We start from the raw sequence: 21,362 nt of genomic DNA, 5'->3' as shown, positions 1-21,362 counted from the left end.
CCCCCCCCCCCGTGCTCTGTCCTATTCCTATTTACCCTTTGAACTTTACTCAAACATCACCTCCTCCAAGAAGCCGTCTGTGAGTCTTCCCCATGTCCCCTTGGGGTTGATTGCTCATCCAGACCACCTCTCACACTGCACTGTGGCTTCATAATGAACAGATCTACATCTTACTTTTGTATCCTGTCCTGGAGCAAATAGTGGTTAGAGCAGGTGACATATTGTGGTTCATGGTGAAGTACTTGTTCTCTCATTTCTGAGCTCAGCATTGCCCGCTCTGTGACATTCCCCTGACTTTCCCAGCCTGGGACCAGAAACACCTTAATAGTCTGTTAACATGCCTGACCCCAGTCTTCACCCAGAGCACCCAGCATAGGGCCTGACACCTGAGAGGTTTCAGCAAATGTTTGCTGGTAAAAGAACAAGCATCAAGGGAGCAGAAGCTCCTCGACGCCAGGGAACCTTGTACGTTCATTTTTGTATTATGAATCTCCTGGGTGCCCGTCACAGAGCCTTGAAAATGCCCAAGTCTCTGTAATACATGTTTGGTGAATGTCTGCTGCAGTTGTACGGGTTCCAAGACCTCCTAGGGCCAGAGGGGAAGGAGCAAGGAGAAATCCAAGTTCTGGACCAGCACGTGTGATACTGAGACTGCAGCACTGGATGCAGACTGGGCCTCCCTCTGAGAATCACGGAGACACCTGCCTGGCATCCTCTCCCTCTGCATGGGGTTCCTAGCCCAACCCGCCACCTCTCTGGCCTGGCCTCTAGGGGAAGGTTGGGCTGTGCCCTGGCCTGCCCACACCCCCATCTCCATTACCCACAAGTGTGCCCACTGCCTCCCCAGGCAGAATCAGAGCTGGCCAGAATTCCAACTGGCCTGGAGCACAGATGGGCCAGGTTCTGCTGCCACAGGCATTGGTACAGAGATAAAGAGCCTAGGCCAGTCCCCTTAGAAGCACACACCTCTGCTTGGCCCAGGTACCAGCCCTGCTTGGTTTGAGCTCACTCCGGCCTCCCCATCCACCTTGCCTGCTTCTGAGGGATGCCCCCCAATGCTTCCAAGTTCCCTAGTGGTCTTTCATTTTCAGGTCTTCCTACTCCCTCCTCCCTACAGCACCCCCCCAACACACACCCACAGTCCCTTGGACCTTCCAGGCAGCTCCTTTCTCTCCCTGCCTCTTTGGCCCCTCTGGATCCTGGTCCCCCTTCCCCACCTCTGGCCTCCAGGTGCCCCGGCCTCACTGGTGCATTTTTCAGTGTTACTCTGGGCGGCGGCAGCATGGTTAGCCTCTTGTTTCAACACAGCCCAGGCCCAGGCTGAGCTGGGGAGCCCTAGCTGACACGGCCCCACCCTTGAGAGGGTTGAGGAGACAACTCTTAGGCACTCATCCCTTGTCCGCACCCCACCGCCGCCCGCTGAGTATCAGGGATGCCCAGTAGCTGGGTAGGGGCAGAAGCCTGGGCAAGAGGATGATGCCCTGCTGGGGAAACCCCAGGGTGGGGGACCAGAGCTGGGTTGCTAGGCAGAAGGTCCTGAGTGAGTCTGGGGCAGCATGAGGTGGCTTTCTCTACGGGGTGGCTAGACTGCAGGAGAGGGAAGGTTGGGGGGGAGGGGCACCGGGGAGGTAGAAGAGGAAATAGGTAGAGATGTGGGTGGGTGGGTGGGTCAGAGGGGAGGGGGCATCAGCCGCAGGGCTTCCTCCTGGCTCCCAAAGCATCTCCACACTTCCCTTCCTCCGCCCCTCCCCCAGCGTCCTGGGAGAAATCTCCCCGGTATTCCCCCTCCCCCCTGCCCCCGCCCCAGGCGTTGCCACAAGGGTGGGGGGTTGGGGGGGAGGCCAGCCTCAGCTGTCTGAAGGATGGAGGGGCTGGGGAAGCAGGGCTAGGTGCCCAGACGGCCGCGTGTGTGGGAGGGGATGTCCTGAGATGCCCTCCACCCGGCAGTCCCCGCTCTGACGTGGGTGCCCCCCCTCTCCCCGCCCGGATTAGTGGCAGCTTGGCCTGACTCTCCGGGGCTCCTTCCCCCGCCCCCGCCTGCTGCCCTCCCCTGGGCAGGGGGCTGCTCCGCCCGAGGGGCACTTGTGCTTGCCCAGGTAAGGGGCTCTGGGGACAGCGTGAGGTCAGCTGGCTTGTGAGTGCTGCTGCGCGTGTCAGCGGGAACGTGTGTCTCAATGTGTGTGTGTGTGAGTGTGTGTGCTCTCCAGGGGTCGGCGCGGGGCAGGAGCGGCCTGTGCGTGGCGGGGAGGGTGTTGGTCAGCTCGCCTTTGTCCACGGAGCTGGAGCCGGCGTTGTGTCCCCACGTTGCGTGGCTTTCCTTCTGTGTTTGTGTCTTTGTGTGTCTCCTCAGACCTGCTCTGTCCTCAGGCACAGAACAGCCGGCTACAAGGGCTCTGGGCCTGTGGCATGGGCTATGGAGCAGGATGGAAAATTGGTGAGGGTGGAAAGGGGCTCCTTCTCGCCCCCTCCCCCCCCCCACGACCCCCTGGGCATTTTTAGGAGCCTGTCATGAGAGTCCTGGTCTAGTCCAGTGACCCGAGAGACTGGCAAATGGGGTGGGATGGGTGTCTGTTCCACTCCCCCAGGACAGTCCCCATCCCCCTGGGGCATGACAGTGACCGGCCCTTGGGGCCCCGGACAGCCCAGACTCCCACCCTGGCCTGCCCAGCCTCTTCTAGGCCTTGAGCCGCAGGACTCTCCCCCTGGACTCTCCCCGTGGACTCTCCCACAAGCTTCGGCTGCCAGAGGACACAAATGGGGGACCATGGGCACACCCCGGCCCCCATCCGCATCCCGGAACTGGCCTAGGAACGGGAGGATAGGGCTTGGGGGCCTTGGGACTGCAATCTGGGTTAGACCCTCCGTGATCACTTCCCTGGGCACACTCAGGTCCAGGCCACCCCTCAGGGGAGCCAGGGGAGGAAGGGAGTGTTAACAACTCAGTCATGTAAACAACCCCTACCAGCCTGCCCTGCTACAGAGCCAGCCTCTGGAGGGAGGCAAAAGGCCGGAGAATCTATGCCAACGTGACCTAAGTCTTGCCCGGTGCTGACCCCTTCAAGCCTCCTCTCCTCAGGACCCCACCTCTTCTCAGCTGGTCCAGGGGTCCCTGCCTCCCCTCTGGCCTCCCGAGGAAGGCTTCCTTCAGGCCTTTCATGGCGCCCTTCTCCAGGAATGGTGCAGTGACCCGGGACAAGGCTGGCCACATCCGTGAACGCATCCCTTCAATGGACCGGGGGTGGGTGGGGTGGCACTGCCCATGTCCCAGGCTGGGTAAAGGCAGGCCAAGGATGGCTTCCACAAGGAGGCAGGGGAGTTGTGCGGGGTGGGTGGTGGGTGCCCCAGGGGAAGGGAAGCGCCCGTTGGGCGTGTGGGTTTCTGTGTGTGTCTGAATCTGTCTGTGTGTGTTTGAATCTGTCTGTTTGTGTCTGTGCTCTGGAACCACCCCCGCAGAGGAGCTGGGATGCTTCCTCGGGTGGAGGGTGCCTTGCGTTCCCATTTCCTCTCCTCCTTTCTGCTCCCTCCCAGGAGCCACTCCCATGGGCTCCTCTCCAGTCCTGGGCCTGGAGACACTGGGATCCCAGGCCAGGGCCGACCCCCAGAACACAGGGTGGGAGGGCATCTGGTCCCACTTCTTTGGGCAACTGGTGAAACTGGGACCCTTAGACCAAGAACAGGATAGAGTCTAGACCCTTCTAGCATGGCTAATGCAGGACACCCCCTTGGAAGGGGGCTTGGGTCTGGAACGGTGGACAGCAGCTTGGCCAGATGAGGACCAGGCTGGGCAGAGTGGGGCCAGCGAGTGTGCCTGTGTGCCAGAGCTGGAGACGACCAGAAGCCAGTGGTCCAGCAGGCACGGGGTGGCTAGTGTGGGTCAGAGTGCCCATCACTGACCCGTGAGAACTCGACTGCCCCTGCCAGCTCTGGCACTGACCCCTCCCAGCCGCCCTGCCCTGGCACCCCTGGGGGCACCCCGCCCCATCGGTGGCCTGGTCCGGCCCCTCCCGCCCTTTGCTCCAGTTCCCGGGCTTGGCACCTATAGTGGGGGTGCTGCCCGCCTGCCAGGCTCCGGGGCCGGGCCCACGGGAGGGTGGGGCGGCTGGGAAGCTGGCACGCTGCCCCGGGGGAGCCTCTCTCGGCAGGCGCCCGGGTGCCGCGGGGGGGAGGGGGGAACAAAGGGCTCATTCTCCCCGTGCGCAGCCGGTGGCATCGCCGGGGCGTTGGCGGAAGCCCCCGGGGCCCGGGAAGGGGCAGGCCCAGGCGGGGCCGCCGAATCACGGGCTCCTGTTTCCCGCAGGGTGCTGGAGGAGGAAACCGGCGGAGCAGCTTCCCCACTCTCAGTTGCGCGTCTGGCGATGGCGATCAGAGGTCCTGCTGCCCTCTCCGCTGGGCTCTCCCTCCATTAGCCGCGCCGCTCCGCGCTGCGCCCTCGCTGGTGCCTCTCTCCCGGGTCGCGGGATCGGCCCCCCTTCCAGGCACGACCCCCTCCCCCCGGCCCCCCGGCCTTTCCCCCAACTCCGCCATCTCCGACCCGGGGCGCGCGTTCCCCCCGGCCCGGCTCCCTCTCTCCCTCCGGGGGCACCCGCTCCCTAGCCCCGGCCCGGCCCTCCCCGCGGCGCAGCACGGAGTCTCGGCGTCCCATGGCGCAACCCACGGCCTCGGCCCAGAAGCTGGTGCGGCCGATTCGCGCCGTGTGCCGCATCCTGCAGATCCCGGAGCCCGACCCCTCCAACCTGCGGCCCTAGAGCGCCCCCGCCGCCCCGGGGGAAAGAGAGCGCGAGCGCGCTGAGCAGAGAGCGGGAGAAAGAGTCCTCGCCCGCCGGCCAGGAGGCCCCGGAGCCGGCCCATGGGGAGAGGACGCCCGGTGTCGGCCACCACGACCGCCACCGCCCGCGCCGCGCCGGGCCCGTGAAGCCCAGGTAAGCGCAGAGACGGGCGCCAGACCCGCGCCTTCTGGGGACGCCCATAGCCGGGCATTTCCGAACCGAGCCGGCCACAAGCAGGGAGTGAGCTCTGCTTGCTCCTCTGGGCTGGGCCACACACCTCTGAAAGTTAGGATGCCCGACAAGGCTGGACTGTGTCAGAGCAGTGACCCCAGAAAACCCAAGCGCCCTATGTTACGGCTCTCCTGGGTTCCCTCGCCTCCTTCCTGGGGCTTCCCCCACTGGGCCATGCCGCCTTGCTGGGAGAGTGCAGCAGCTCTGGTACCACCTGTCATCCTGGTCCTTTGCATGCACGTTCAATTTTCCCTCCTTTGCCTCTCTCTGGGGCCCAGCCTGCTTTCCCCGCCTCCTTCCCTCCCCCCTGCCAGGCTGCAGTTACCAGCGTCCTCGCACTGCGGGCTAGACTGGGGTATATAGACCCATCTGGCCTGAGGCCTCTAACTCCCCTCTCCCAGACTGGCTCACTCCTTCCCTTGGGGCAGCGGTGGGGACCCCAGCCCCTAGCAGTTGTCCTGGGCTCTACCTCAGGAGCCAAGAAACTGTAAAGCACCGCTAAGAGGCTGCTTCTGTGTAGAGACAGATTCGGGCCAGCAACCCTGTTCTTCCCGATGACTCCAGCCTGCCCTGCCTGCACTGCCCACCCACACAAGCCCAGGTGGGGCTTGGGGTGGCCTGGCAGCACCCCAGGAACCAAAGATGCAGTGCAGGAAGAGGCTTCTGAAACTGTGCATCTCCCAACCGTGTTTGACACAAGGGCACACCGAGGCCCAGAGGAGTGAACTGACTTGCCCGAGGCCACACAGCAGGGGGCTGGATCAGGGCCAAGATCCAACCTTCTTGTCTCCCAGGGCAGCACCTTCTACAGAGCTCATCTTTTGGGTTCTCACCCTCTGTCCTTCCCCATGGCTCATGACCAGTTCCAGGCTCAACGAGGCCAGGACATGTCTTTCTAGAAATGGTAGTCTCTGACAAGGGACTCTGGCCCAGGTGGGCTGTCAGATCCCAGGCACTTGGGGGAAAGGGTAACCTCCCCCTTACTGGGGCATCCCACCCAGGCAGGTCCTTCGAGTCTCATGTGGGCAGGTAGCATGGAACCTAGCTGTAGGTTGGCACTTGCCTTACTGGTTTGGGGTGCCTTGGTGCTGCAAGGGCGGTGCCAGGAACTGGGGTGCTTGAAGCATGTTTCTAAGCAACTCATGCTGTCATGGTTCTGCTCCAGGGACCCCCTCTGGGAGAGCCCCATGAGGGCAGGAGAGTGATGGAGGGTCCGCCCAGCTTCCTGAAGGACAGCCCAGCCTGGGAGAAGACGGCCCCTGAGAATGGGATCGCAGGACGGGATCTAGACACCCCACCACGAGATGGCCTGCGCCCTGCGGCACTGTGCCTGGGAGAGCCCAGTCCCTTCTGGAGGGGTGTCCTGAGCACCCCAGGCTCCTGGCTGCCCCCTGGCTTCCCGCAGAGCCCCAAGGACACGCTCCCTCTGGTGGAGGGTGAAGGTCCCCGGAATGGAGAGAGGAAGGCTAGCTGGCCAAGCAGCAAGGATGGGCTGCGCTGGAAGGAGGCGATGCTTACCCATCCACTGGCATTCTGTGGCTCACCGTGCCCGCCTCGCTACAGCCCCCTGGTTCCTGAGCATAATGGTGGCCATCCCAAGAGTGACCCTGTGGCCTTCCGACCCTTGCACTGCCCCTTCCTTCTGGAGACCAAGATCCTGGAGCGAGCTCCCTTCTGGATGCCCACCTGCTTGCCACCCTACCTAGTGTCCAGCCTGCCCCCAGAGCATCCATGTGACTGGCCCTTGGCCCCACACCCCTGGGTGTACTCCGGGGGCCAGCCCAGAGTGCCCTCCGCCTTCAGCTTAGGCAGCAAGGTGAGTGTTGGAGCAGAGAGGGTACCTGGGGCTGAGGCCACACATGGGAGCTCAGCAGGCCCCAGGGGCAACACTGGCAGGGCCAGACCACTCTGCCAGTTCATTCTGATGAAAAGATAAGGTGGTACCCAGGTCGGGGAGGAGGCTATCAGCTCAGACAGAGTCAACACCAAGCAATTCCTTTTCTGGGCATAGCCTTCTCATTAGGTGATGTTTACCCATCCGCTGGCATTCTGCCTGCCTCGCTACAGCCCCCTGATTCCTGAGCATAAGGGTGGCCATCCCAAGAGTGACCCTGTGGCCTTTGGGCCATTTCAGGAATTGACTCACCCATTGTCCACCCAGAAGGAGACCCTGGGAACTGGGGCCTCAGAATGTGTGGTCTTGTTCTGGGAGGAGGGGCAGACAAGGCCCTCTGGGATGTGCTGGTGATCCTATGGCCTCTACCTATGGCACCTCTCCTCCAAGTGGCCTCCAGGGTCATCTCCAGGATGAGATGTAAAATATTTTGAATCCAGTATGGTACAGGGTATCACACCATCTGAATAGATCCTGAAAGCCCTTTGACTGTGTATGGCATTAACCCTTTAGTTGCTGGATTATGGGGAGACCTGAGAAATCCTGGGGAAGGATCTGCGATATCCAAGGCTATGAGGCTGTGGAGCAGACATTTATAGATCCAGTGCCTATTAACCAGTACATTCTTCCGTATTTTCACAACTCTTAAAGCCACACAGGCACATACCTGTTCTTGTCCTTTTAAGCACTGGGAAGCAAAGTCAGCACTAGCTTAATCCCTTCTCCTCTCTTTAGGGCTTTTACCACAAGGATCCAAGCATACTCAGACTGGCAAAGGACCCATTGGCAACTGTGGAATCTGGGCTGCTGGGCTCAGCCCCTGGTGGGCATCTCCAGAGAACTGGGGAGGTGGAACACCCTTCTCTCCACCAGAGGGATGGAGAGACAGGAGTTGGCAGGCATCCGAACCTTTGCCCCCTTCTCCTGGGACATCCAGACACTGTGGCCCGGACCCCGTGGCCCACTTGTTCCCCAGGCCTGGTTCATACTCTTGGCAATGTCTGGGCTGTCCCTGGAGGTGGGAGCCTTGGGTACCAGCTGGGGCCATCAGCCACAACAAGGTGCCCATCTCCTGGACCTCCTACCACCCAGGCAGGCTATTGCTCATCTCACCCACCAGCTAGAGATGACCCTTGTGGGCAGTGCCAGGAGGACCTGGAGGGGGCCACCAGTGAGCCCAGTGAATCCGGCGAGGAAGCCTACAAGACCCCCGGTCCCAGGGCCTGCCCGCCCAGCTATCACACCAAGCTGAAGAAGACGTGGCTCACTCGACACTCTGAGCAGTTTGGGTGCCCAGACAGCTGCCCTGGGGAGGAGGAGAGCCCTGTAGCCCAGCTGCCAGCCCGCAAGAGGTCAAGCAGCCCCGAGGTCCAGGGAACAGCGAGCAGCCCAGCTGCCAAGCGCCCGACCGGTCCTTTCCCGGGAAGTGTGGGTCAGGGGGCCAGAGGCCGGCAGGAAGTGCTGGACTCATTATTTGGGAACAAAGTGGAGACAGAACAGCGTGATGACTACAGAGGTAAGGGGACCGAGATGGGGTGGAAGCGGGGGCTGCTGGGGCCCTACTTGGGAGGGCGCCACCGGGACAGGGGCTTTCCAGGGAGGTGGGTCAGTAGTCCTTATGAGTGGGTTACACCCAGCTGCCCCATTGTCCACCTCAATGGGGTAGCTCACTGAGTCCCTTAGCATCTGCAAGCCAGAGCCTTCCAGCAAGTGGCTCCTATTTTCATGTGCCTCCTCCCAAGTCATGGCATACTAGTGAGAATATAATGACAGGGTTCAGCACGTGGAGTCAAAGGGCCTGGGTCCTGACTTGACTGATTCAGTGCTGTGTGACCTTGGGCTAGTTACTTCACCTCTCTGGACTTTAGTTTCTTCATCTATAAAACGGGGATAAAGACAGCACCTACCTCGTAAAGACTGCTGCAGAGATGAAACCATATCATTCACATGAAGGACACTAAGTAAGCATCCCATGAACAGGCATCTCTGTGATTATCTGGGCCACAAACCCCATTGGAGAATTGGCTCTCCTGAAGGACCCCTTGTCCTGCCCCAGGAACAAATGACAAATCTCTAGGCCAGCTGGATCATGGAAAGTCAGTGTGAACATTGCTGGTGTTAGGACTTGGGCACGACTCGGACCCCTGTGTCACACAGTGCCCTTCACAGAGGCTGGCACTGCAGACCCAGCCTCGGTTCCTCGGGACCACCTCAGTTTCTCGGCCTCCTGGAAGCTGGGCCTGGATCAGGACTCTTTCACTGGCCTTGTACCCCTGCGCCTGGCACGGGTCTTTCTGCACTCTCCCAGGCCTCTGCCTGCGGTGGGAAGCTCTTGGCTCCTCCACTGCCTTCTTTGGTTACTGCACCTGTGGCCTGTGTTGAAACTCTGTGGGCTTCTCACCTTCCAGCGCCCTCCATCCACGTTGGGATTGCCTCTTCACGCTGTCACACAGCCAGTGGCATCACTGAGCCTGAGGCAAAGCCATCCCAAGTCTACACCAACTGTATCCAGAGCCCCAGCTACCCTAGTATCGTAGAGCCCACCTCGTGGCCCATCAGTCCGTGTCAGGGCTCAGCTCTTTTGAAGTTTTCGGAGACCTGCTTCTCTTGTTCCGAATCAGGCCTCATAGGCCTGGGCCTAGGAGCTGCGCTGGCCCCACGTGGGGGCGGGCTGGGTGCTAAGGCAGGGCCTGGGGCTCACCAAAGCCCAGGGGGCCCAGATGCTCTACCTGCTGCCATGTCTCCTCAGGACCCCGGGACGACGGGGCCAGCCTGCAGGCCCCAGGGCCCCAGGATACACCTGGTGTGCCTCCTGTGGCAGGCATCACTCAGTGCCAAGGCTGTGCCCAGGCAGCTGGCGAGACGGGAGGGCCTGCCCGCTACTCCCAGCCACTGTCCAGGTGAGCCTGTTGCCCCTGGCTGCCCCCAGCACCCTCCCAGTGGGGGCTCCCCGCTCACCTGCCTCCACCCTGTCTCCAGATTGCCGCTGGGAGGGGAGCAGCCACAGGAGGAGGACTCGGCAGCCAGCTCTGAGGAGGGAGGAGGGTCTGGCCCGGAGGTTGGGCTCAGCGTGGGCCTCGCCAAGCACCTGCTCAGCGCACTGGGAGACCGACTGTGCCGTGTTCTGAGGAGGGAGCGGGAGGCCCTGGCCTGGGCGCACCAGGAAGGTGAGTGCGCCCATGGGGCATTCACCCTGCGAGGGCCTGATCCTGTGGCCAGTGCTTTCTCATGGGGCCTCCTTCCCTCCCAGTACTGCCTGCCCATCCTGCCTCCAGCTCAGCTCAGGAGCTCTTGCCTTGCTGTGCCCATATTTCCAGCTCAGGCTCTGAGTCAACTTGTATTCTGAAGTTTCTGGCCTGGGCGGAGGATGTTGGGAAGGTGTAAAACCTGGTCTGGCCCAACGCTTCTAGAGCTTTGGGCTTGCTAGGGAAACAAGATTGAATGCCAAGTGTTTGTAAGAGCTCCGGGAGGTGGTGGGGGAGCTCCCTGTGGCTTTGCACGGGAGGGAAGGCTTCCGGGTCGGCCAGCTGTCAGGCCCTGGGAGGCTGGTAGGATTGGGGCCAAGGTTAGAGGTCAGCAGAGTGCGGCGAGGTGTTCAGCTAGTGCCTCTGGCTCCAGCCTCTCCCTCCTGTTTGTTGTTGTTTGGTCACCAAATCATGTCTGACTCTTTGCGACCCCATGAACCGCAGCACGCCAGGCTTCCCTGTCCTTCACCATCTTCCGAGTTCGCTCAAACTCATGTCCATTGAGTCGATGACGCCATCCAACCAGCTCATCCTCTGTCACCCCTTCTCCTGCCCTCAGTCTTTCCCAGCATCAGGGTCTTTTCCAGGCTCCCTTCCATGGGATCCTGGAAAACACACACCCTCGGCCTTGTCACTCCCTGGATGAGGCCCATAAGTGGTTCCCTCTTTTTTTAATTTTGTATTGGGGTATAGCCAAGTAACAATGTTGTGATAGTTTCAGGGGGACAGCAGTGGGACTCAGCCGCACATATATATGTATCCACTCTCCCTCAACCTTCCCCCCATCCAGACAGTGGTGGCCCCCTCCTATCCTAGAAAGTCCAGCCCCTTCCCCTCTCACAGCCAGCTCCTGTCCACCCTACCACTCCCTCCGCCCGGATTCCCGGCACACAGCATCACCGTCTGCGCAGCTCACTCAAGCTTGTCTGCTCCCTCGGGCCTTGGCACCCTCAGATCCCTCGTCTGGAATGCCCTTCTCCTCCCTTCCTACCTGGTGAATGAAAACTTACTCATCACTCGGGGCCCGTTTGGGCAGCTGTCCCCACCCTCACCCTTCCGTCCCGCTCATAATCTAGCAGCCACCCTGTGATGCCATGATCACTGCCGTGCTTGTGGGCTCATCTCTCGCCTTGTGATGTGAGTGCTGGGAGGGCAAGCACCAGGTTCTGACCAGCTTTGAACTACCAGCACCCAGTCCGAGATGGGACAAGTGTGTGTCTAATGAGTAAATGAACGTCTGCTCACCAGCGACCTCCCACCTGCCAGCAAATGCTTAGTCTGAAACTCTAGGTGAGAGAGGGAGTAAAGTTTCCTCTTCTGAGATACAGAGGAGTCCCTGAGGAAATGGGCTTCCCAGGTGGCACTAGTGGTAAAGAACCTGCCTGCCAATGCAGGAGATGGAGTAGATGCAGGTTCAGTCCCTGGGTTGGGAAGATTCCCTGGAGGAGGGCATGGCAACCCACTCCAGTATCCTTGCCAACCCACTCCAGAATCCCATGAACAGAGGAGCCTGGTGGGCTACAGTCCATGGGGTCGCAAAGAGTCGGACACGACTGAGTGACTTAGCACGCATGCCCCTGAGAAGACCCCACTGCCCTGGAGGATGAGGGATGAAAGTTTGTATTGGGTGGATCCGGAAGCCCTCGGACAGGCACTGGAGGGGAATACTGACTGAGCTGTCCTGGGTGGGTTGGTTGCAGATGGTGGTGTGGTAGAGGGGCTGTTGAGTGATCCAGGGTGACTGCAAGAGGCCTGTCTCCCTTTTGGGGGTAGCCCTTCAGTGAAAACTGCCCCTGTCTGTGCATCCCTCCCACATGAGGTCCCCAAAGGGGCCTCTGGCTTGAGGCCCCTCTGACCCTGTTCTCTCCTGTGGTTAGCAGGCCAGGCACCAGTCGGCACTGAGGACGACCCAAGCCTTCCACGCTGCTGCAGCCACTGCCACCATGGACTGTTCAATACCCACTGGCGATGCCCTCGCTGCAGCCACCGGCTGTGTGTGGCCTGTGGTCGCATGGCAGGTGCTGGGAGGACCAGGGAGAAAGCAGGTAGGAAAGGAGCTGGGGGCCTCAGAAGGGCTGCTTTAAAGTTCATGGTCAGGGACTTCCCTGGTGGTCCAGTGGTTAAGACTCTGTGCATCCACCACAGGGAGCATAGGTTCAATCCCCAGTCAGGGAACTAAAATTCTACATGTCCCAAGGCATGGGCCAAAAAAAAAAAAAAAAAAGAGTTCAAGGCCATTTCTCGGCTGAGTCTCCCCAAGAGTCTCCCTCCCCAGCCTGCTCAATGCCCCTTGGACCAGACAGTTTCCTCTCCAGATCAGAGGGCCATGCCTGTGTTCTAGCCCACCCTTGAAAGAAGTCACATGCCTACTCTCTGCCCCTCACTTTGCTCAGCTTGTACCTTTTTAAACCTTACAGCACTGTGAGGTGGATATTATTGCCTCCATTTTCCAGATAGGAAGAAAAACTCACGTTAAGTGACTTGCCCAAGGTCACACAACAAGTAAGTGTTAGGTCCAGGATTTAAAGTCAGGTCTTCTGATTCCAAGTCCTGCTGTCTTCATGGTTCTCAGCTTTCTCTGTCTTGGCTCAACTCGGCCACCTCAACACTTGAAGTTTCCCAGTGTTCCAACAGTCATGGCCAAAAAGAGTTCCAGGGTCAGAAACCTTTCGGAACACCGTATTCTACACGATCATCTTGCAATGCACTCAGCATATTAAAGGCTCTGTGTTCTGCAAGCAGAGGATCTTATGTCACTATGGAACCCAAGTTTCCCAGAAGGCCCGTGTTTTGTAGATTGTCAAGGTCCCCGATTGAAATATCACGCCCTTGCCCTTCTTCCCTGACCTTAACCTGAGGTTACCTTGATTTCCTGACCCACAGCTTCTGCCTTCCCACCCCAACAGGCTCTCAGGGACAGTCCACAGAGAAGTGTGGCCAGGAAGCTGGGCACAGTGCCGGTTCCCTGATGCTCACCCAGTTTGTCTCCAGTCAGGGTGAGCTCTCTTGGAGGGGCAGGGTGGACAGAGGGCGGGTCCAGGGGGAGACCAGCTTCCTGTGTGGATGTCCCTCAGCACTATCCCATGTCTTCCTGGTGAGTGAGGCCAAGCAGTGCAGGAGTGGCCCCCTGTCTGCCGTCACTGGCAAGTTCCATCTCCCCTCTACCCCTTACAGCTTTGGCAGAATTAAGCGCTGCAATGCACCAGGTCTGGGTCAAGTTTGACATCCGGGGGCACTGCCCCTGCCAAGCTGATGCCCGAGTGTGGACTGCTGGGGATGGGGGCCTGCAGGTAAGAAAGCAGGGCATGGGATAGGACGCTAGCCTGTGGGGCCCAGGATAAGGCAGTGTGTCTTCAAATCCCTGACCTCGGCAGGGTTTGGTCCTTTGGTGGGAATGAAGAGGGATGTGGAAGCTGGGTGAAGTTGGGACACTTCTCTTCTTCCCCTGGGGACCAGGATCCCTGGAGTGAGCTTGAGCATCTGCCCCCACCCAGGCCCCAGAAGTCCTCACTCTGCTTGCCCAGAGATCCCACCTTCTTTGTGCGTGTTCTTGGTATAACTGCTAGCGTTTCTTCTTTCCGCTTGGAAGAGCGCGCTTGCAGGCAGAATGTGCGCCCGTCTTCTCAGTATGCGCAGGCGTATTCACCTGTTTCAGTTGCAAGTCCATGGACTATAGCCTGCCAGGCTCCTCTGTCCATGGGATTCTCCAGGCAAGATTACTGGAGTGGGCTGCCCCCTCCTCCAGGGGATCTTCCTGACCCCGGGATCGAACCCACGTCTCTTGTCTCCTGCATTGACAGATGGGTTCTTTACCACCAGAGCCACCGTAGGAAGTCCTCTTCTTAGTACTCCCCACACCTAATACAGAGCAGGTGCTCAATATGCATTTCACAGTTTTTTTTTTTATGAAGTTCATGTACTTAACTATAAAAGTCATATATTCAATAGATAGTTTAGAGAATTGTTTTTGTGTGTTAGATACTGAATACATTCCAGCTGTGGAAAATGTGGAAAATATAGATAAAAAAACAGCAATGGCTTATAATGTCACCATTGTCGTTTTGACATATTTCTTTCCAATCATTTGCCTCATGTTTATTCCAGCCTCTTTTACATAGACTTTAGATCCGGCTGCATGCATGAGTCCATGAGCAAATTTTCTCTACCTAATGCTCTATCATATGACATTTTGCTCCTTGTAAACACCATTTTAGGACTTACAGGGGTCCACTGTGAATACTTGGGGGTTCAATTGGATTGAGTTGCATTTGCCATTTTTACATCTCTGATTGGATTGGGGGTGGTGGTGGTGACTGGGTTTAACAGAAGGAGCCGACGGAGAAAACTCCCCCAACTCCACAACCTTCCTGCAATGGGGATACCAACAGGACCAAGGACATTAAAGAGGGTGAGCAGCCCCCTGCCCCTCACTCAGACTGTGTGGGGGAAGCTGAGTCAGGTTGGAATCCCCAGGAGAGATTGGAATTGCTTTAGCCATCCCTACCCCCATCACCATTTCTCTCCTCAAGTCATCCTAAAGAAAGTGTAGTGTGTGTGTGTGTGTGTGTGTGTATGTGTGCGAAGTCAGTTCAGTCGTGTCTGACTCTTTGAACTCCATGGACTGTAGCCCACCAGGCCCCTCTGTCCATGGGATTCTCCAGGCAAGAATACTGGAGTGGGGTGCCATGCCTTCTTCCATCTAAAGAAAATCAATCTCAGTAAAATCTAGGACAAGACTTCTAGCTCTTCTCTGTCCAGACCCCTGATCTGAGTCCCTCGTTTGAAGAGGCCCTAGAGACCCTGCCAGGAAAGCTGGTGGGAGGCGAGTGCATCTAGGACAGAGTTGAGATGGGCAAGGCCAGCGAAGGCTGAACAGGCATAGCCAGGAGATGAGGGAAGCACGTGTGTGGGCAATGGAACCTCTACAGAAAGGTGAAGCCCCGCACCCCTCTCCTCCTTCACAGAGACCCCAGACTCCACAGAGACTCCGGCAGAAGACCGTGCCAGCCGAGGGCCCCTGCCTTGTCCCTCTCTGTGTGAACTGCTTGCCTCCACCGCTGTCAAACTCTGCCTGGGGCATGAAGGGATACACATGGCCTTTGCCCCTGTCACTCCGGCCCTGCCCAGCGTGAGCAAGGGCATGAAGGGAGGCCTGGGGGCCCGGGACCCAAGCTGGGCTGGCCTTCCCTGTAAGCTCAGGTGGGTCCTGAGTATTCCCTCCCCTCTGTCCCTCCCTCCCCGCAGGACGACCGCATCACCAACATCCTGGACAGCATCATCGCGCAGGTCGTGGAGCGGAAGATCCAGGAAAAAGCCCTGGGGCCGGGGCTGCGGGCCGGGCCGGGAATGCGGGCTGGGCCGGGCCTGCGCAAGGGCCTGGGCCTGCCCCTCTCCCCCGTTCGGCCCCGGCTGCCTCCCCCTGGAGCTCTGCTGTGGCTGCAGGAGCCCAGGCCTCAGCGAGGCTTCCACCTCTTCCAGGAGCACTGGAGGCAGGGCCAGGTGAGGCTCCTAGCTCTCACGGCCTTGCCTGAGAGGCCTGAGGGAGGCTTCCTGGCTCTTTGGCCCCACGATCCTCAGTGCTCTGTGCTTGCCTTGAGGGGTTACCTTAGTCTTGGGGGCTGTGATGGGGTCCCTGGTGTCTGGGTTGAGTCTGTTGGGCATGACCACCCCCCTCCGAATACACACAGGGCCTTTGATCTTGAGGCCAAGGCAGACCTGGTCAGTCACTCAGGGAACAAGGCTGGTCCCCATGCCGTTCTGGTGCCCGACAACATGCTACAGTCTGGCCCCACTGGGTACCCCCTCCATTCTCCCCATGTTCCTCTTTCTTTCCCCACTGCAGCCTGTGCTGGTGTCAGGAATTCAGAGGACACTTCAGGGCCACCTTTGGGGGTCAGAAGCTCTCGGGGCACTCGGAGGCCAGGTGCAGGCACTGACCCCCCTTGGGCCTCCCCAGCCCACCAGCCTGGGCAGCGCAACATTCTGGGAGGGATTCTCCCAGCCTGAGAGTGAGTATCCCAGACAGGGAGGAAGAGGCGGGAGCCTGAGCCTGGGGTGTGGCAGTGGGCAAGGCCGTGGAGTCTCAGAGTGGACCTGGGGGAGGCTAGAAGCCCCCTGCAGAAACTAGACTCTATCACCACCATGGGAGCAGGGCCCTCTGGGCCCATGAGGTTTCTCCCTGAGCCAACAGCTGTTCTGTCTCCCTGCTAGGTCGCCCGAAGTCAGATGAGGGCTCGGTGTTCCTACTGCACAGAGCTCTGGGGGACGAGGACACCAGCAGGTATGTGGTGCCAAGGGCCGCCCGGGCCTCCCCACATCTCCTGTTTGGCCTTGGGATCCTCAGTGCTCTGTGCTTGCCTTGGGGGGTTTACCCTAGCCTCAGGGGCTGTGACAGGGTCCCTGGTGCCTGAGTTGAGTCTGTTGGGCATGACATTACCCTCCCCCTCCCCCCCCCAACACAGGGTAGAGAACCTGGCTGCCAGCCTCCCACTCCCAGAGTACTGTGCCCGCCATGGGAAACTCAACCTGGCTTCCTACCTCCCTCCGGGCCCTGTCCTGCGTCCACTGGAGCCCCAGCTGTGGGCAGCCTATGGTGAGTGTCCACTCCACTCCTGCCCAATCCCTCCCCCTCTATCCATCATCCCCAAGAACCCATGAGTCTGTGCCAAGGTCCTGGGGCCTATTCCCAACTAGCCTTTCTCCACCGCCATACAGGTGTGAGCCCACACCGTGGGCACCTGGGGACCAAGAACCTCTGTGTGGAGGTGACTGACCTGGTCAGTGTCCTGGTACGTGCTGAAGCCCCCCTGCCCGCCTGGCGCCGGACACAGAAAGGTGCGTCCTCAGCTGGAAGCAGGGTGGGCACGAGCTTCTGAGGCAAAGTGGTGTTTCTGCTGGCCCCGGGTCCTCCTGAGCTGTCTTTCTTTCCCAGATTTCCTCTCAGGCCTGGACGGGGAGGGGCTGTGGTCCCCAGGCAGCCAGGTCAGCACCGTGTGGCATGTGTTCCGGGCACAGGACGCCCAGCGCATCCGCCGCTTTCTCCAGATGGTGAGGAGGGAGCCGGGGAACCCTCCCCTTCCCCTTCCAGCCCCAGGAGCTCTCCCTCTGTGTGTGTACCCCGTGTGCTCGCTCCCTCACCTCAGGTGAGCTGGACTCGACAGGTGCAGAGAAAGCAGAGAGGTGTGTGGTGGGGTGCACAGCAAGTGGGGGGTTGAGGCAGGACCTGGTGATGATATGAGGCAAGAGCTGCCACCGGCTGGGCCCTGGGTCTATCATCTTAGTTAATTGTCACAGATACCACATTTGGTAGGGCTTCCCTAGGGGCTCAGGATGGTAAAGAGTCTGCCTGCAACGCAAGAAACCTGGGGTTCAATCCCTGGGTCAGGAAGATCCCCTAGAGAAGGGAATGGCAACCCACTCCAGTATTCTTGCCTGGAGAATTACCAGGACAGAGGAGCCTGGCAGGCTACAATCCATGGGATTGCAAAGAGTCAGACAGGATTGAGTGACTAACCCACACACTTTATGAGGAGGTGCCCTTTGGGGTGCTAGCAAGGAACAGCTGAGGGGGGGCAGCCATAGTAGGCAGAGGGAAAGATGGGACCTAGAGAAGGGGCAGGGAAGGAGAAGAGGAGGGGTTGAGCAGAAGGTGGCCAAGGCCCTGTGGTTCCAAAGTCCAGCGAAGCCCTGATTGTCCTAGGGAAGGGATGCCCACCAAGGGTCACCCTTGCTCAGGCACATGCGTACACACAGACATGCAAATGTCAGCGCGGCTGTCCATCACCACCCCCCTACCCACACTTGAAGAAAGGTGGGTGGACTCACATGGGCTGGAACACAGAGCGGAGCAGACCACAGTATGCCTTCACACACACATGGGCTGGGTGTGGCCAGATGTGGGCAGTCCTGAATGGTCAAGCCGATGATTCATGGGGAGGGTCGGAGGGACATAGCCTCACTGAGAAGCCTGGGAAACACTGCTCAGATTCCAGGTTGGACTTCCTTGGCACCTGCCTGGGATTACCCTACAGTCCAGCCTATGGTCCAGCCTGACTCATCAGCCTGGTCTTGGAGGTCTGAACCCTGAGCCCAGGGATAATGGCTGAGGTCCTAACTGAAGGGCTTGGAAGGAGCTGGTGGGCACTTGGAGCACAAGGCTGGGTTTCCCTGGCCCCTGGCCTCCATGAGCCCCCGTCTGCACAAGAAGCTCCCCACTCTGGTTGGAGAGGGGATGGGTGGTGAAGGCCCCCCAAAGCTTTGCCTGCTTCAGAGGTCTCAGCCTAGACAGTCTAGGTTCATCCACTGAAAGTCAGAACTTCTGAGTCTGGATCTGGGATCTTAGGAGAATCTGACAAAAGCTTCAAATTGTCTTCCTAGGGACATATGGCTACCTACTCACCCACTTTAGCAAGTAGTTCAGGATGTCCCAGGACTCCACCAAGTTAAGAGCTCCTGGCATAGACGGTTTATGAGTTGCGATTCTGCAGGATGTCTTCCTGGGTTTTGGAGAAAGGAGTACCTTTGGAGGAAGGAGCAGAGAGCCCAGGGCCAGAGACACAGAGGCTATTCATGCCATCTATCCCCAGGAGGAGCAGAGATTTGGACCCTCTGCCTCAGACTCTTAATCCTTCCTTCTGATCTTCTTCCAGCCAGATCTCTGCTTTGCTGGCCTAAGCGGCCCCAGGCCCCAGTACCCGGGTCCTGTCCCCGCCACCTCTACATCCTCCCCGACCTGCCCTTCAAGACTCTACAGCTCCTACCTGTGTCTCTGGCCTTTGGGAAGCCCATGCCCCATCTTCCTGCAGCCCTACCCTAGCCTCTCCCCCACTCCACTTGCTCACCCCTCCTTCTCTTCTTTGAGGTGTGCCCCACTGGGGCAGGAAACTTGGAGCCTGGTACCCCTGGCAGGTGCTACCTGGATGCAGGGCTGCGGCGGCGCCTGCGGGAGGAGTGGGGTGTGAGCTGCTGGACCCTGCTGCAGGCCCCCGGAGAAGCCGTGCTGGTGCCCGCGGGGGCTCCCCACCAGGTGCTTCCCCAGCGTGTGCCAGTGGGGGCTCTGCAGAGAGCTCAGAGTATCAGAAGCAGTCCCCAGGCTGTTACACCCTCTGTTCTTCCTGCGGAGCCAGGCAAAACAGGAAGTCACACCTCCATTGGAGGGAAGAGGAGAATCCTGTGGTCTTGAAGTCATCAAGCTTACTGGGCATCAAGCTTACCGGGCATCAAGCTTGTCCCTCGATGTCTGCTCTGCCTGCGCCATCTCTGGCATCCCCTTGGCCTGCTTTTGGCCACACCCTTTGTGGTGCCCCTTGCTGGATCCAGGGCGTCCGCTCTCTGAGAGCCGGTTGGGTGGGGTTCATTAATGAGAAGTAGAGCTCAGGGATCAGAGGGGCAGGATGCGTCACCCTGAGTCTCCGTTGACTGCCCCCACCCCGACCTGTCTCCTCCCCGGCACAGGTGCAGGGCCTGGTAAGCACAGTGAGCATCACTCAGCACTTCCTGTCCCCTGAGACCTCTGCCCTCTCTGCTCAGCTCTGCCACCAGGGGCCCAGCCTGCCCACTGACCACCGCCTGCTTTATGCCCAGGTGAGTGGAACACAGGCCAGGAGCCTGGGTGTGCTGCCCAATTTCGCCATCAAGCAGAGCTGGGTCCAGGGAGGGCCTTCTTGGCAGGGTGAGCCCAGGGGCATGACTGTAAACTCCTTGTCCTCTCTCTTTCTCCTAGATGGACTGGGCTGTGTTCCAAGCAGTGAAGGTGGCTGTGGGAACATTGCAAGAGGCTAAATAGGGGTGGGAGGTCCCAGGTGTCTGGGGTGGAGGTCAGGGGCAGGCATGGCTTCAGCAGAGAATGGCACTGGGGAACTTGGGGACTTTGAGTCAATCTCGCACTCTGGACACAAGCAGGCACCATGTTCCCTGCCCTTGACCTGAGCCCTGATGCCAACAACCACAGTGCCACTGAAGCTTACACCTGCCCTTTGCATACTGGCACTTGCTCTGCCCCTCAGCCCTTCTCCAAGGTATCAGACCCAGACTAGGGGGTGATTGTCTCCTAACCCCTGCCCCCAACCCAGCAGACAAACAGCCCTTCCCTGGGGGACCTCAGGCATCATTCTGGCTTAAGCGACACCTTCTGTTGCTGCTTCACCTCCTGCTGTCTCCTGTGCCTGAGCTCTGCTCATACCACCCACATCCTCCTGGGCTCCCAGAGGCCCTTCTCCCTGCAGGTGTGCTAGACAAGGGGTCACTGACATCCCGCCTTCCTGCCACAGAGCTGTGAAGTGTGGGGAGGGGACGGCCTCAGGTCACCATCTAGGCTTGGCCGGAGGGTAGGGTGCGATAGATATGGGTGAGGCCCCATCCCTGCTCCCTCCTTTGCCTCCTTCCTTCTGGATTTCCATTAAAGGCTGTTGTTTTGTGAATGCTGCCTTGTGGTTGGCCCTGCTCCTGCAGGCCACGTGGATGGGGAGGGAGGGGGACACCAGGAACTGGAGCAGCGTGGGAGGGGGCTGAAGCAGTGGTGACAGGGACCTCAGACACCCCTGCCTGCTCCTCTTAGGGTGGGGGAGGGCGCTGTGTCCCTCCCTCCCACAGAGGAGCAAAGGGGGGCTGACCTTGAGGATGCTCCTGACAGCAGGCAAGGCAGAGGTCTCGGTCACAGCAGCATGGCATCTCCCTGTGCGACACTAGAGCCCCAGAAGCCCTAACTCACCTTGCAAACTTCAGGCCACCCCATCTCTCCTGTCTGAACTGGAGCTCTGGGAGTCTGGCCCCAGAAAGCCCCTGACCAGCCTTTTGCCATCGGTGCCCATGGCCAGCCCCATGCCCACTGGCTGGTGCTGGAGACAGTTGACAGCCCCTCCCCACCCCCAGGGCCCTCTGGTGTGGCTCCACCCCTCCCCTCTTCCTTGTATTTCTCACCCCCAACACGCTCTGACTCTTGTTACAATTGTTCCTGCGGTGGTTCTGGGAATGTTATTTTTTTTTATGAAATAAAATTTTTTATTATAAATTTAATATACCTTCAGAACTTTTAGAAAATAAGAAAAAGAAACCTGTATACTATTTATCTCCACTCACCTTCAATCCAACCACTCTTATGTTGTTGTATTTCCTTTAGTTTTTTCTTTTCTCCAGGGGTCTGTTTTACACATGGTTGAATTGGGGGTGTTTTGCATTAAGTTTCTTTCTTTAACACTGATCATCATCATTTTCTGGGTTGCTCTCTAA

At 59.1% G+C, this 21,362-nt stretch overlaps 1 protein-coding gene across 2 annotated transcripts; it reads left to right on the top strand.

Moving 5' to 3' along the window:
- Positions 1-2,009: 2,009 nt before the first annotated feature.
- HR (HR lysine demethylase and nuclear receptor corepressor) lies at positions 2,010-21,149 on the top strand. Of its 2 annotated transcripts, XM_040242648.1 has the most exons (20): positions 2,010-2,096; positions 4,298-4,919; positions 6,163-6,813; positions 7,627-8,407; positions 9,641-9,791; positions 9,871-10,058; positions 12,017-12,181; positions 13,043-13,132; positions 13,311-13,426; positions 14,463-14,544; positions 15,101-15,264; positions 15,381-15,635; positions 15,979-16,144; positions 16,347-16,416; positions 16,598-16,728; positions 16,851-16,970; positions 17,068-17,183; positions 18,997-19,161; positions 19,590-19,718; positions 19,858-21,149. In XM_040242648.1, exons 3-20 carry the CDS (start codon positions 6,202-6,204, stop codon positions 19,918-19,920), a joined length of 3,564 nt encoding a protein of 1,187 aa, XP_040098582.1. In that variant the 5' UTR covers positions 2,010-2,096; positions 4,298-4,919; positions 6,163-6,201; the 3' UTR covers positions 19,921-21,149. The 2 variants fall into 2 exon arrangements, with proteins under 2 accessions (XP_040098582.1, XP_040098573.1); XM_040242639.1 differs by lacking the exon at positions 2,010-2,096 and having other exon boundaries at positions 4,586-4,919; positions 12,014-12,181.
- Positions 21,150-21,362: the final 213 nt, after the last annotated feature.

The sequence above is a fragment of the Oryx dammah genome, unplaced genomic scaffold (genome assembly GCF_014754425.2).
Source record: "Oryx dammah isolate SB20612 unplaced genomic scaffold, SCBI_Odam_1.1 HiC_scaffold_1, whole genome shotgun sequence".
In the NCBI taxonomy this organism is placed as follows: Eukaryota; Metazoa; Chordata; class Mammalia; order Artiodactyla; family Bovidae; genus Oryx; species Oryx dammah.
Note: the sequence above shows the minus strand (reverse complement) of the source record. Positions and strands in the feature narration are given on the sequence as shown.

Excerpts from the sequence above, each read along its gene's own strand:
- HR (XM_040242639.1), top strand. The coding sequence starts at position 6,202 with ATGGAGGGTCCGCCCAGCTTCCTGAAGGACAGCCCAGCCTGGGAGAAG. Across the intron at positions 6,814-7,626 it reads CCTTCAGCTTAGGCAGCAAG|GGCTTTTACCACAAGGATCC; the intron begins GTGAGTGTTGGA and ends TCCTCTCTTTAG. Across the intron at positions 16,971-17,067 it reads CTGGCGCCGGACACAGAAAG|ATTTCCTCTCAGGCCTGGAC; the intron begins GTGCGTCCTCAG and ends TTTCTTTCCCAG.